We start from the raw sequence: 14,136 nt of genomic DNA on the forward strand, positions 1-14,136 counted from the left end.
GTGAGAAAAGACATTTCAAACAGAAGAGTGCTGTGTTCTCTTCAGTTAAATCTATAGGCCTTCAAATTATAGTAGCATAAACTGCACAATTACAATGTTTCAAGTATGCTTAAAAATATTTCATAATGCAATACCTTAACCTCCGTAGCTTACATTTTCTCTTCATTGCATGCCACATGCTGGGTCCTGCTAAAACGATTTTGTAACTTTTGGAGAAGGAATTTAACTAAAGTGACTTCACTTACAGTGTTTGAGTGAAGTAGGTAATAAAATCTGTTTGCTGTGTTCGATGTCTCCAGATAGGGCTGTAATTACACCACATAAGGAAGAAAGGTGGCTGAGTCTCAACCTAGATCATTTATGTAAACTCAGCCTTCTTGTCAACGGTGTTCTCATATTGCCTGCATCCAAACCGCAAAAATCATCTCCTGTGAACCACATAGAGACAGTGTCCAATTGCAGGCCTGTGAGACTGCTTATATTCTTTCTGTAATTGAAAGTCTGTGGTTCAAGACCAAAATCTGACATTCTGAGGTTAAAAACAAACAAACAAACAAAACTCACCAATGAATTTCCCAGCACAACAACTATGTATCTGACGCTTGTAAAAAATTAAGGGTATTCTTTATACCAAAGTATTACAAATGTATACACTTTAAAAAAAAAGAAAAAAAAAAGCATCCTGTTCAGCTTAAAAGAAAAAAACAAGTTTGGTTCTTTGAAATGCACTTGAAAAAAAATCTGGTCCAGAAAGAAAAACAGGCAGTTTCTACTATAACCAAGTTAACATTTGACAACATTTTAATCTCCTACATCAAATATTTGGCATTATTTTTTCAACAACTTCCACCCCCTCCCCCAAATCTTACAAAAACCAAGAAGCAAAAAGTATAGCCAGACTGTATCTAAAATACAAAGACATAATTGCAAGAAGATAAAGCATGTTTTTTTCTTAATCATTAGACTAGCCTCCATTATGACAAATTGGTCACTGGGTTTTCATTTGACGGTCCTCCCTGGCCAGCACTGACAGTGTTTCTGACACCTGCAGCTCCCAGCTTGCCCTGTCCTCTCTAGAAGGAAAACCACAGGCCACCGCCCTGGCGCCATCCCTGGCTCGGTCCAATCAATAAGGACTTATTTCCTGTCCATTTGCTGAGGTCACAGGAGCGAATCTCATTAATTATTTCTGCTACTGAAGCCTCAAGTGTGCTTCTGGCATGACAACTGAAAACTGCTTGACCTTTTTTCTTCTAATTTTGTTTGCAGCAGTTCCAAAAAGAAGGCAGTATTCATTTAGCAGTGTGATAAAAAGATGAAGAAAAAAAATGTGTATGTTGTTGAAGTCATTAATACATTTAGATATTTCATCACGAAAGCTCTCCCGATCACCTCCTTCCCCAATTTTTTCAGCCAACGAACAATAGTCTTTTTAATTTGGTGTCAGGAAAATCTCATCACAGCAAACACAATGTTTTCTAAAGCAGTTCTGGCCTCCGAGGGAGGAAAGCTCTCCAGGGCCTCCAGTGCTTTGTTTCCATGGTAACGACACAGGTCAATAGCTGAAGTCACACCTTTGCCAGCTTTGATTGTTTCTCGCAACTGTTAAGAAACAAATGCACAGTAAAAGTCAGTTTTTAAGGTACCACAATTAAACTGGGGAGGGGAGCTGGAAAATGAAGAAGGGGAGAAACAGAACAGATTCACTGTTTCTGCTTTTGAGGTTAAAGAGGACATCATTCTCCAATGATTTGGAGGCACTAACATTGCCTAAGGCTGCTAGGTGTCAGCCCTCCAGAGCAGAACAATAGGCTCCAATCAGCCTAATTACACCTCCTCCCCAACTGCCACCCTGTGATAGCTTGAAGTGAGCCCTGCTAGAGGGTGGAGGTGAGGAAGGTGGAAGGGCATTTACATCTCTGGCATTTTGAATTCAGCAGCCTGATATTCTAAGGTGAGGAAGACTTCATTAACATCCTATTAATAACTAATATTTTTGCACTGTATGTTGACACAATAGTTCACATGAAAATTCAAGAAAGACACGGTAGATATGAACAATACATTACTAAAGCTGTAAGACTCTGGGACAAATGAATTAAAATGCCTTTTGTAAAGCATAAGGTCAACTCTTGCTCACAAAGGGAGCTGATTTCCAATCCTCTCCTTGACAATCAGAAAGGACCAATACAATAGTTATACTCTAGAGCTGAAGAAGAGTTATAATGATTTGGCCGGTCCACTACTTCTTGCCCCATTCCATCTTTTCTTTCTCAGTGAAAACCTCTAATGTCTGCCTCACTCCCTAAACCAGATACTTGGGAGTCCTCCTTCATCCATTCAGGCACCATGGCTGAACTTTTTGCACACCCCCGGGTTGGGTGAGGCCCGCTGGCAAGTTCTAGTCCATGAGACGTGAATGGTGCATGTCACTTCTGGGCTGTAGCACTTAGCCATCCATGGGAGTCCCGCCAGAGCCTTCCCTCTGGTAACTCAACTGGTCTCATTGGAGAAGTTCCTCAGGTTGGACTGGAGTGACCACAGTGAGCACCACGATCCTCCCCAACCAGAGCAGAATGTCATATGGGCAAAAACCTTGTCTGTTGTCTGAAGCGACTGTCAAGCTGTCTGTGGCCATCTTGAGTGATACACTCACTAAGTCCCAGCCATTCTAGCTCATACAGAGCCGTCATATTATCGTCTACTCTTCACTCTCATTGCCATATTAGTTCAGGCTATCATTATCCTTCGCTTGGGTTATTTTTGCAATCACCTCCTGAAAAGTCTTCCCACTACCAGCTCTTTCCCTCTGGACTCCATCCTTCATGCTGCCAAGGAGCTCTTTATAAAATGCAAATGTGTTCTTGCTTAAAACCATCCACTGCCTTCCAAGAGCTCTAAGAAAAAAAGAAGTCCAAGCTCTTTCATGAGGCATGGGAGTCCTTTATCTGTCTAGTCTTTCTCAGCCTGTTTCTTCCCTTTCCCTGTTTCATCATTACTTAGGGAACCTACTTGCATCTGATGAGGTCTTCCCTGATAGCTCAGTTGGTAAAGAATCCACCAGCAATGCAGGAGATCTGGGTTCGATCCCTGGGTTGGGAAGATCCCCTGGAGATGGGAAAGGCTACCCACTCCAGTATTCTGGCCTGGAGAATTCCATGGACTGTATAGTCCACGGGGTCACAAAGAGTTGGACACGACTGAGTGACTTTCACTCACTTCACTTGCTGGACTGCTGGTGGGTACTACACGAGACAGTACAGAGTGCTTGATAGTGTCTAAAACACTACAGATATTCAGAATGATTTAATTCTTCTTCCTCCTCAAGCCCTTAGCCACTGCCAGGAAAGCTACTCCAGCCACCAAGATCAAGTCTATTTTAGCTTGATGCATAACAACCTCACAGGTAGTTGAACTTGGATTAGAGCAGCTTAAAGACAAAAAAAAAAGGAAGAGAAAGGACATACCTCTTATTTTCATTACTAGGTGTTAGGGGAACCAGGGTAGGGGGGTGTGCTCTGAAAACCAACCTAAAAACTTTATTTAAAAAATTTTATTATAAAATATTTTTAATTTTTCTTTTCTATTTTTTGGCTGTGCTGCATGGCATGCAGGATCTGTTCCCTAACCAGGGATTGAAGCTGTGCCTCCTGCAGTGGAAGTGTGATATCTTAACCATGGGACCACTGGGGAAGTCCCCTGAATATTTTAAAAGTACAGAAAAGTTGAAAGACTAGCACAGGAGTTGGCAACCTATAGCCTCAGACCAAAGGCTCAGATCAGAAGGACTGATGCTGAAGCTGAAGCTCCAATACTTTGGCCACCTGATGGGAAGAATTGACTCATTGGAAAATACCCTGATGCTGGGAAAGATTGAGGGCAGGAAGAGAAGGGGATGACAGAGGATGAGATGGTTTGAGTTTGAGCAAGCTCCAGGAGTTGGTGATGGACAGGGAAGCTTGGCGTGCTGCAGTCCATGGCATTGCAAGCAGTCAGACATGACTGAGCGACTGAACTGAGCCTCAGACCAAATGTGGCCTCCCTGTTTTTATAAATTAAGTTCTACTGGAACATAACATGCCCATTCATTTAAGTATGGTTGCTTCTGTACTGTAACGGCAGAGAGGCAGAGTTGAGCAGCTGCCACAGAGACTGTATGAACTGCAAAGCCTAAACTATTTACACTTCGACCTTTACAGGAAGTCTGTGACTCCTGGACTAGCAGAACACATATCCTCTACCTAGACTCAACAATCACTAATACTTTGCTATTTTTGTCCTATCTACTCGTATATGTGTTTTCTGAATCATTTGAAAGTAAGCTTTAAGCAGTGGTAAGCTGCTTAATTACTCTCCAGAGGAGAAATTAACTTTCTAGAGGAGGAAAAAACCCTACTTGTAGATTTTGTGGTTTGCATACTCCCATCATGGTGGATTTCAAGCTACCAAGGGTTGCACAATCACAGAATTCTTAAATATTTAACAATTGGCCCTGAGCTGGCAGGACATGACTTGGATGCCCATGAGCTGTAGGATGCTTTACGCTTGTTTTGAAAGTATCTCCTAAGATAAGAACATTTTCCTACACGGCCAGAACTCTATTATCAGAGGTCGGAAAGTTAACAGTAATACTCTCCTATCATGTAATATCTAGTCTACCTGTAAATTTTCCCAACTGGCTCCAAAATTTCTTTTTTAACCTTTCAACGCCCATCCCCCCCATCCCCAAAACTGTAATAAATCCTGGTTCACACACTGCATTCATTTGTTATGACACTTTAAACTTCTTCCTCCCCCTACGATATTGCCATTTTGAAAGGACCAAGCTATGTTGTACAGTGTTCTACATTCTGCATTTCTCTGATTGGTATGCTTAGTTTGTTAGGCTATAAACTTTATTCAGTCAGGCTCCATTGAATATTTGATGCTGACTTATATGGCATTTAATGGGCTTCCCTGGTGGCTCAGATGGTAAAGAATCTGCCTGCAATGCAGGAGACCTGGGTTCACTCTCTGGGTTGGGAAGATCCCCTAGAGAAAGAAATGGCAACCCACTGTAGTACTCTTGCCTGGAGAATTCCATGGACAGAGGAGCCTGGTGGGGTGTGGTAGTTAATCCTACATGCATGCATGCCAAGTTGCCTCAGTCATGTCAGACTCTTTGCAACCCCATGGACTGTAGCCTGCCATGCTTTTCTGTCCATGGGATTCTCCAAGCAAGAATACTTGAGTAGGTTGCCATGCCCTCCTGCATTGGCAGGTGGATTCTTTACCACTAGCACCACCTGGGAAGCCCATTTAATCCTACAATGAAGGGTAATTCAGATTATGGCAAAATAGCACCCAGGAGGGCTTCACTGGTGGCTCAGTGGTACAGAACCCGCCTGCCAATGCAGGAGACCGTGGGTTCAGTCCCTAAGTCAGGAAGATCCCCTGGTGTAGGAAATGGCAACCCACTCCAGTGTACTTGCCTGTGAAATCTCATGGACAGAGGAGCCTGATGGGCTGCAGTCCATGGGGTCGCAAAGAGTCAGACAAAACTGAGCAACTGAACACACACATACACCCAGGAGGACATCTCTAAAAGTTACTCATGCCCTAAAAAGAGTTAATTTCTCTTTCCCAATGACCATTCTACTTCCAGTTAATACTCCAATCTGCTCTCCACAGAGTTGGCTCACAAGACTTTGCATACCAAGGACCCAATAGCTTCCATGTGTAAAGTGCCCATTTCAGGACTCACTGGTAATCTAATCCTTCATGGAAGGCACTAATATTATTCTTCATGGGTATCTATATACACTTCCACAAACTAAACATAAACTACTGGTTCAAAGGAAATCCTTCAGATATAATTAATAGGGCATAACTGAGATTCATTTTTACTATAAATTAGAATAGGCCATGAGTTCATCCAGAAAAATACAATATTGGAAAATACCGAAAAGTACAAAAACAGAAAATACAAATATACAAAATACAAATAATATAAAAATAATATACAAAAAAAATAATACAAAAATACAAATACAGAAAAATACAAAAATACACAAGACACATTAAACTGGAGTTTCTAAACCTGGCTGCTCATAAGATTCACCTGGGGAGCTTTAACATACAGATCCCTAGACCTCATTCCTGGAGATGGATTCAGTAAGGCCTTAAAAAAATACTTCTTAGGTCACTTCAATGATTAACCAGATTTGGGAGTACCTCACTCACTGGGGCATGTATTTGGAGTGATGATATTTTAAAATTATCATGTTGGATTTATACTGTTTTAACCACACTTGCAAAGTGTTGTCTTTGTGATGATCAAATTAAATTCAGCAAGCATTTATTGGGCACCTCTATGCCATAGCTATATAGTAGGGGCTAGAGGTACAGAAAGAGACACAGTTGCTGCCTCCCAGGACCACTTGTTAGAGGGCTTGTCATAGGGCGGCAGAACCAGAGAGGGCTGAGTGGAACACAGAGGGATTGGACCCATGATGTTGGTTCTGATAGTTGCAAGAGAAAAGACCACATAAAAAAAATTCTTTTCACTTTTGCCCTCACCTGCATTTTGACTGGGCAAATTCCCAACTGATGCACTTAATAATGCAACTTATAATACAAAATAGTGCAACTTGAAAATACAACTTTCCACATTAGGATGTGGCTAAAATGCTCATAAGCCCACTCTGGCCTTTATGACCTGAAAACCACTTTAGCTGTAGGATAAATTTAAAAAATACAAGAAGGTGAATTATCATTTTGCATTTTATTTCCTTGATATAGCACTTTAGGACAATAATTTAATTAAACCTCTAATTAAGTCAACTGAATAGTTGTATAAGTACAGTATCACCTGAAATAAATTAAGTCCAAATCGCCTGTTGGAGGATCCATTAAAGATATTAACACAGAGAGAAGAGAATGCATGGTACTTAAAATTAAGTGCATTATTATTAGTATTTATCAAAAGGTATCACTTTTCAGTGATAAATGTATCTTTTATGAGACCATTTTAAGAAATCACTGTATGCCTCTGAAAACTCACTGGTTTGAAAGTCCTCTGAAAATTAAAGACAAGCCCCTGCCACGGGGTCGCGGTAGCTTTAGAAGATGAGAAGGCAGCTGCTCCTGCCATCCAATGAAAACAGAGGGAGACTTAGAGCTAGAAGAAACCCCAAGTACTGTCCTCTCACCTCATTTTGCAGAAGATGCTGGATGAGAGAGGCTAAGTGGCATGGACAAGAGTCAACAGCAAATCTGAGAAATGGCCTGGGTTTCATTTCTGCACATCCCAAGCTCTTTCACCCGATAGCACTGGAAAAGGCATGGAGATAACCCCAAGTTGTATTTCACCCAACCAGAACAGGGATACTAAAACCCATCTGGAACACAGGTTAGACTGTGTTCTGAAGAAACTGTATAACAGAGTAAGGGAGCATGAAACAATATAAAGTTGTTGCTGTTTTTTATTTAGTGGTTGAAAACAGCTGGATAAGGGTAAAAGAAAACAAACAGAAGCCATGCTATTATGGGAAGAGACCACATACCTCCCAACCAAGAGGTAGGAGTGGACCATGCTTGCTTAATAGAGATTATACAGCTGGAAGAAAGGTACAATACAGTAATGACATGGAACTTCAACCTTTGAACATCTGCTAAAACTTGCATTCTATGGTTGACAAATTCTTGGTGTGCCTGACTGATAATCTTATGTATCAGTTGAGAGAAGAAGCACTTTCTGCTTAGCTATGTCAGCATAACTGGCTATAAATGTGATAGAGATTAACAAAAAATTAACGCCATCCTGGTATTAGAATCGGCTTCCCTGCTGGCTCAGACAGTAAAGAATCTGCCCACAATGCGGATGACCTGGGTTTGATCCCTGGGTTGGGAAGATCCCCTGGAGCAGGGAATGGCAACCCACTCCAGTATCCTTGCCTGGAGAATTCCATGGACAGAGGAGCCTGACGGGCTACAGTCAATGGGGTCACAAAGAGTCAGACATAACTGAGGGACTAACAGTTTCACTGGTGTTAGAATCAGTCCTTAGAAAGGACTAGCGGGTATGGGTTTGGATACCTGGACTATGTGTTAGGAAAGTGCATTGCAAAAATGAGTTTAGTGAAATGATGGCCATGATTCCATCTATAACTGGAAATAGAGTTCAAGGGTGACAGAAGCTACTGGAAAACTAAACTCCAACAACAGTCATAATTAATTATGAAAGTGAACAAAATAATGGCTACTGAATAAACTCTATCAGGACTCACATTTGGGAAGGCGTGGGTGCAAAAGGAGGAGCCTATCATCCCCTCCACTGCAGAGTGCCACCATGGAGATCGGTCCTATCCCTGGCTTGAAGGAGCTGACAGAAAGAGAGGCACAAAGCTGTAAAAATTGTGTAGGACTCCACCAACAGGTCTGTACTGTCACAGGCTGCCTCACAGCAAATGTTCAGAAACAAACAACCTTGTCAAAATCTGCTAAAGTCTGATGGGCATTCACGGGGGCAGCACGGGGAGGAGATGATAACAAAAATGAGGGGCTTTGAAATGTAAAGGCTGTATGCTGAGTAAGAACAAATATGCGCAAATATTTGCAAAAGATAATGTACTATTAAAAGAAGACAAAGGAAATAGAACTGAAGAATGAGTTCAAAATTGTAAAGACCAAATTCCACAAAGAGGGGCCTTTAAAGATGATGCATAAGATATTATGCATTCAAATGGCCCATGATAGGTTGTCAGGGAACCTTGGATGCAGCTACCATCTTGGCTTTTGGTGTCCTTAGCCTTCCAGGATCACCCACTCTCCCACGCTAAACATCGTGCCATCCTCTGGGACAAACAGCTGTGCGGTTTTCTCACTCTCTTTGCCTGATGTTCCTGTCCAGTTTTCATCCTCTGACACTTTCCTTCTTTGCCTACCTCCTCACGCCGAAGATGTAGTTCCTGGTCTAGAGCACCTTCACAGATGCACCCACCCACCTCTGTCCTGCTCTCATATGCCTGGAATGCATATAACTGTCCTTCCCAGCTACTGAAAGACTGTGAGAAATGTCAGAAATGGGAGAGTCAAATGACTAATGCGTTCCAATACTGGACCAAAAAAATGAGGACAAATGTGCATTCTGTAACACAGATCCGTGAACTTAGGAAAATTATGGCAAAAATCCCGAAAAGGTTAACAGACCGATTGTGAACTCTAGAGAAAAAGCAGTGGTGATCACGGCCCCAGTAAAGGTGCGTCACCACGGGCACATTATAACAGAACAATCTCATCTTTCTTTTGATATTAACTTGACTGCTAGCTTCAGAAATAGTAGAGTACATTCAGATTTTCATCATGGAGAGACAGGATCTGTATTAGAGTTTGGTAATATGGATTCAAATATGTAAAACAACCATTTCCAGAAAATGTTTAGCAGTGGATTTATATTGAACAGAAAGGTGATACCTGGTATTGTACTGAAAGACTCAGTACTTGATCCCTTTCCCTTATCACAGTGATTGAAAGATGATGGAGAAGAAATGCAGGTTAAATTTTAATTTTCAGATGTCACACAGTCAAGAGAGGAAGCTAACACGTGGACAACATCAAAATTTTAATGGCTTTGACATGTTGAGCAATAGACTGATACTAGCCAGATGAAATGGAACAGGGCAACCGTATAGTTGAGCATTTAGGTTTCATAAACTAATTACAAAAATGTAAACCTCAGTTTGGCAGTGACTCATAGAAAAATGCTGAGAATCTTTGATAACGACATTCTGTATATAAGCCAAAACTGTGACGCAGATACTAAAAAAAAGCAAACGCAAACCTTGGCAGTATAAACAGATTCACATGTCCAAAAGACAGGCAAGAACAGTCTCACTGCAGTCTTTGATAGCTAATCATTTTTAGAAAACTATGTTCAAATCCTGGGTGCCATGTCTCAAGAGGGACACTGACAAGATAGACAGGGTCCAGCATGAGGATGAAGAAATATTTGGAAACATGTCATCTAAGGAATGCTTAACCTGGAGGAAAGGGTTAAAGGAAGATATTAAACCCATCCTCAAACTAAAGCAATTAAATGGAAGGAGGAGAAGTCCTGTTTTATATGCTTCAGGGAACAAAACAAAGAGCAATCAGGTGAAATTTCTAGGAAGCTTCAATTTCAATTACAAGTAAGAAAGAGCTTTCAGATGACTAGAATTGTCTAACAATGAATAATTTTTTTTTGACAAATTGTAAATTCCCTATCATTGAAAGTCCTCAGCAACTAGATACCCACATCAGAGAAGGTATAAGTGAAACTCTAAGCTGAAGATGGAGGTGGGACAAGGCTGCCTCCAAGGTGCCACACAACTTTAAGATTCAAGCTGACTGTGCTTCAGCTGGAATGGTTTTGCCAGCTTCTGAGTGGCAAGGCTTGGTACAAAATGAAAAACAGTAATTAAAACCTTTCTTTAATACAATAAACTGTGAAATGTATCACAAACAACATAAAAATCTCCTTTTTACTTAGAATGACTTATTTTACTTAGAATGACTTATTACTAAAAAGCAGAGACATCACTTTGCTGACAAAGATCTAGTCAAAGCTATGGTTTTTCGAGTAGTCACGTATGGATGTGAGAGTTGGACTATAAAGAAAGCTGAACGCTGAAGAATTGATGCTTTTGAACTGTGGTGTTGGAGAAGACTCCTGAGAGTCCCTTGGACTGTAAGGAGATCAAACCAATCAATCCTAAAGGAAATCAGTCCTGAATATTCATTGGAAGAACGGATGCTGAAGCTAAAGCTCCAATACTTTGGCCACCTGATGCAAAGAACTGACTCACTGCAAAAGACCCTGATGTGGAAAGATTGAAGGCAGGAGAAGGGGACGACAGCGGATGAGATGGTTGAATGGCATCACCAACTCGATGGACATGACTTTGAGCGAGCTTTGGGAGGTGGTGATGGACAGGGAAGCCTGGTATCCACAGTTGCAAAGTCCACAACTTTGCAAAGAGTTGGATACGACTGAGCGACTGAACTGAACTGAACTAGAATGACAAATTATGTAAAAGAATCTATAGGGAAAAAAAATCTACTGATCTTAAATACTTAATCTACTGATCTAATGACCTTAATTAAATGTCTTATTTTGGCAAAAATGGAAGGAAGTGGAAATAAGAGAATTTTTAGTTATTTCCTCAATCACATGAATTCACAGGTGAAGACACAATTAGAATGGTAGTGTGTCCTGATATTAAAATAGTAATAATAATATAATAATAATAGCAATAGCAACAAAGACAACCCCATATGTAGTACTTACATGTGCCTAGCACTGTTCTAATAATATAATATATATAAGATACATATAATAGTACTTACCTCATAGGACTATTGTGAGGATTGCATACACACACATATACCTTCTGTTCTATATACCTTATGAGGTGTATGTGTGTGTGGATCTATCTATCTAGGAAAAATTTGAATTTCATTTGAAAAGAGAACACATATGCCAATACTGTCCTTTGCACAGGACAAACTTTTAAAATACACATCACAGATTTAAAAAAATACATCAAATCAAATACTTTTGGATAAAACCATATTTACAGAGATGACAGAAACCTAAGCCATCATTAGATTAATTATGTACATCTTACAGCATACACATCTTTTTTTTTTCTACCACAAGTAAAAATGCCATACAGTTGTGGAACAAATGTCAACAGGAATTGGAGGTGGAAAATTTCCACATTTTCTGCTAAGAAAAAGCCATAAACACCTCAATAGACTTGAGTAAGTATATTCTTGTAGTCATACTTTTTAAACAAAAAGGCACTGAATAAAACAAAACTAATATATTTGTACCTAAAAAATTCTTAATAACAGAAACTTTTTTTTTTAATTAAAAGTCTCAACCAAAGACTCTGACTGCAACACTAGTATTGGGGTTTCACACAACCAACCGGACACTGCCTCTTATCATTTTCACAATTTAAAAAAAAAAATTTCAGTGTTCATCATGCTACATTGAAGTCACTGGATAAAAGATAAGTTCAAAATGACAAACATAATTTATCACATGCTTTACGCATTTTTACTATTCTCTAATAAAATATCAGAGTATTTTTCTTTTGTAAAATAGCCTGTAAAATTACTGCAATACAGATCTGTATTGAGTTTTGAGATACTAATTTTTAACAAGTTCTATTTATTGTTTTGAAGAATTAAAATCATTCTGTATAACTGTGTGAGAGTTCAGGATACACATGACATTTGTTACACTCCTCTCCTTTTCCCTGGCCAAGTTCTGGAAGCCCATGGAGATGGGAGGTAAGAGAGGTGAACTCCAAGAGGGACAAAATGCCACATATTTCCAGACATGATGGCCTTTCAAGCACCTTGGAGCAGAATCCTCCAAATGAAACCACACACGGACCAATTTTTAATCTTATAACAGGATGAGATGTTCCCTTCCTAAGACTGATTAATTCATTTATGCTGTTTCATAATAATACAAAAAATAATCATAGAGAAGCAATAAGCACACTGCCTCTCTCCCTGGCAGTGGGGAAACTCTGGACCTGGACATGTGTGACCTTGGGCATAGTAACTTCTCTAAGCCCACCTCACCTATAAAATCACAGAGAAAATATTTATGCCACAGGCAATTATTATGAGGAACGAATAAGATAATATATGTGAAATTAACATCAATAAAATGCTTCACAAATATAAGGTTTGAAGAGTAAGGGAGCATGGGAATACATTGCAAAGCTCACATTAACATTTATATAATGTACCTGGTTCATTTCCAAGGCAAACCATTCAATATCACAGTAATCCAAGCCTATGCCCCAACCAGTAATGCTGAAGAAGCTGAAGTTGAATGGTTCTATGAAGACCTACAAGACCTTTTAGAACTAACACCCAAAAAAGATGTCCTTTTCATTATAGGGGACTGGAATGCAAAAGTAGGAAGTCAAGAAACACCTGGAGTAACAGGCAAATTTGGCCTTGGAGTATGGAATGAAGCAGGGCAAAGGCTAATAGAGTTTTGCCAAGAGGACGCACTGGTCATAGCAAACACCCTCTTCCAACAACACAAGAGAAGACTCTACACATGGACATCACCAGATGGCCAACACTGAAATCAGACTGATTATATTCTTCACAGCCAAAGATGGAGAAGCTCTACAGAAGTCAGCAAAAATAAGACCAGGAGCTGACTGTGGCTCAGATCATGAACTCCCTATTTCCAAGTTCAGACTTAAACTGAAGAAAGTAGGGAAAACCATTAGACCATTCAGGTATGACCTAAATCAAATCCCTTATGATTATACAGTGGAAGTGAGAAATAGATTTAAGGGACTAGATCTGATAGACAGAGTGCCTGAAGAACTATGGACAGAGGTTCGTGACACTGTAGAGGAGACAGGAATCAAGACCATCCCCATGGGAAAAGAAATGCAAAAAGGCAAAATGGTTGTCTAAGGAGGCCTTATAAATAGCTGTGAAAAGAAGAGAAGTGAAAAGCAAAGGAGAAAAGGAAAGATATACCCATTTGAATGCAGAGTTCCAAAGAATAGCAAGGAGAGATAAGAAAGCCTTCCTCAGTGATCAGTGCAAAGAAATAGAGGAAAACAACAGAATGGGAAAGACTAGAGATCTCTTCAAGAAAATTAGAGATACCAAGGGAACATTTCATGCAAAGATGGGCTCAATAAAGGACAGAAATGGTATGGACCTAACAGAAGCAGAAGATAGTAAGAAGAGGTGGCAAGAATACACAGAAGAACTGTACAAAAAAGATCTTCATGGCCCAGATAATCACGATGGTGTGATCACTCAACTAGAGCCAGACATCATGGAAAGTGAAGTCAAGTGGGCCTGAGGAAGCATCACTATGAGCAAAACTAATGGAGGTGATGGAATTCCAGATGAGCTATTTCAAAGCCTAAAAGACAATGCTGTGAAAGTGCTGCACTCAATATGCCAGCAAATCTGGAAAATTCACCAGCGGCCACGGGGCTGGAAAAGGTCAGTTTTCATTCCAGTCCCAAAGAAAGGCAATGCCAAAGAATGCTCAAACTACCACACAATCGCACTCATCTCACATGCTAGTAAAGTAATGCTCAAAATTCCCCA

The 14,136-nt window shown here is 40.2% G+C and overlaps 1 protein-coding gene across 5 annotated transcripts in view; it reads right to left on the minus strand.

Annotated features, from left to right (window-relative positions):
• PDSS2 (decaprenyl diphosphate synthase subunit 2) overlaps positions 1-14,136 on the minus strand; it is a 273,431-nt gene that overhangs the window by 18,815 nt on the left and 240,480 nt on the right. For 2 of the 5 annotated variants that reach the window (XM_043439216.1, XM_043439218.1), the window contains one exon: positions 784-1,602. The exons of 2 other annotated variants lie outside the window; for them this stretch is intronic. In XM_043439216.1, the coding sequence (XP_043295151.1) occupies positions 1,444-1,602 (159 nt within the window). In that variant the 3' untranslated portion in view covers positions 784-1,443. Of the gene's footprint in view, positions 1-783; positions 1,603-8,267; positions 8,363-14,136 lie in introns of those variants that run through there. One more of the 5 variants, XM_043439219.1, reaches the window with a different exon arrangement.

This window comes from Cervus canadensis, chromosome 20 (assembly GCF_019320065.1).
Source record: "Cervus canadensis isolate Bull #8, Minnesota chromosome 20, ASM1932006v1, whole genome shotgun sequence".
In the NCBI taxonomy this organism is placed as follows: Eukaryota; Metazoa; Chordata; class Mammalia; order Artiodactyla; family Cervidae; genus Cervus; species Cervus canadensis.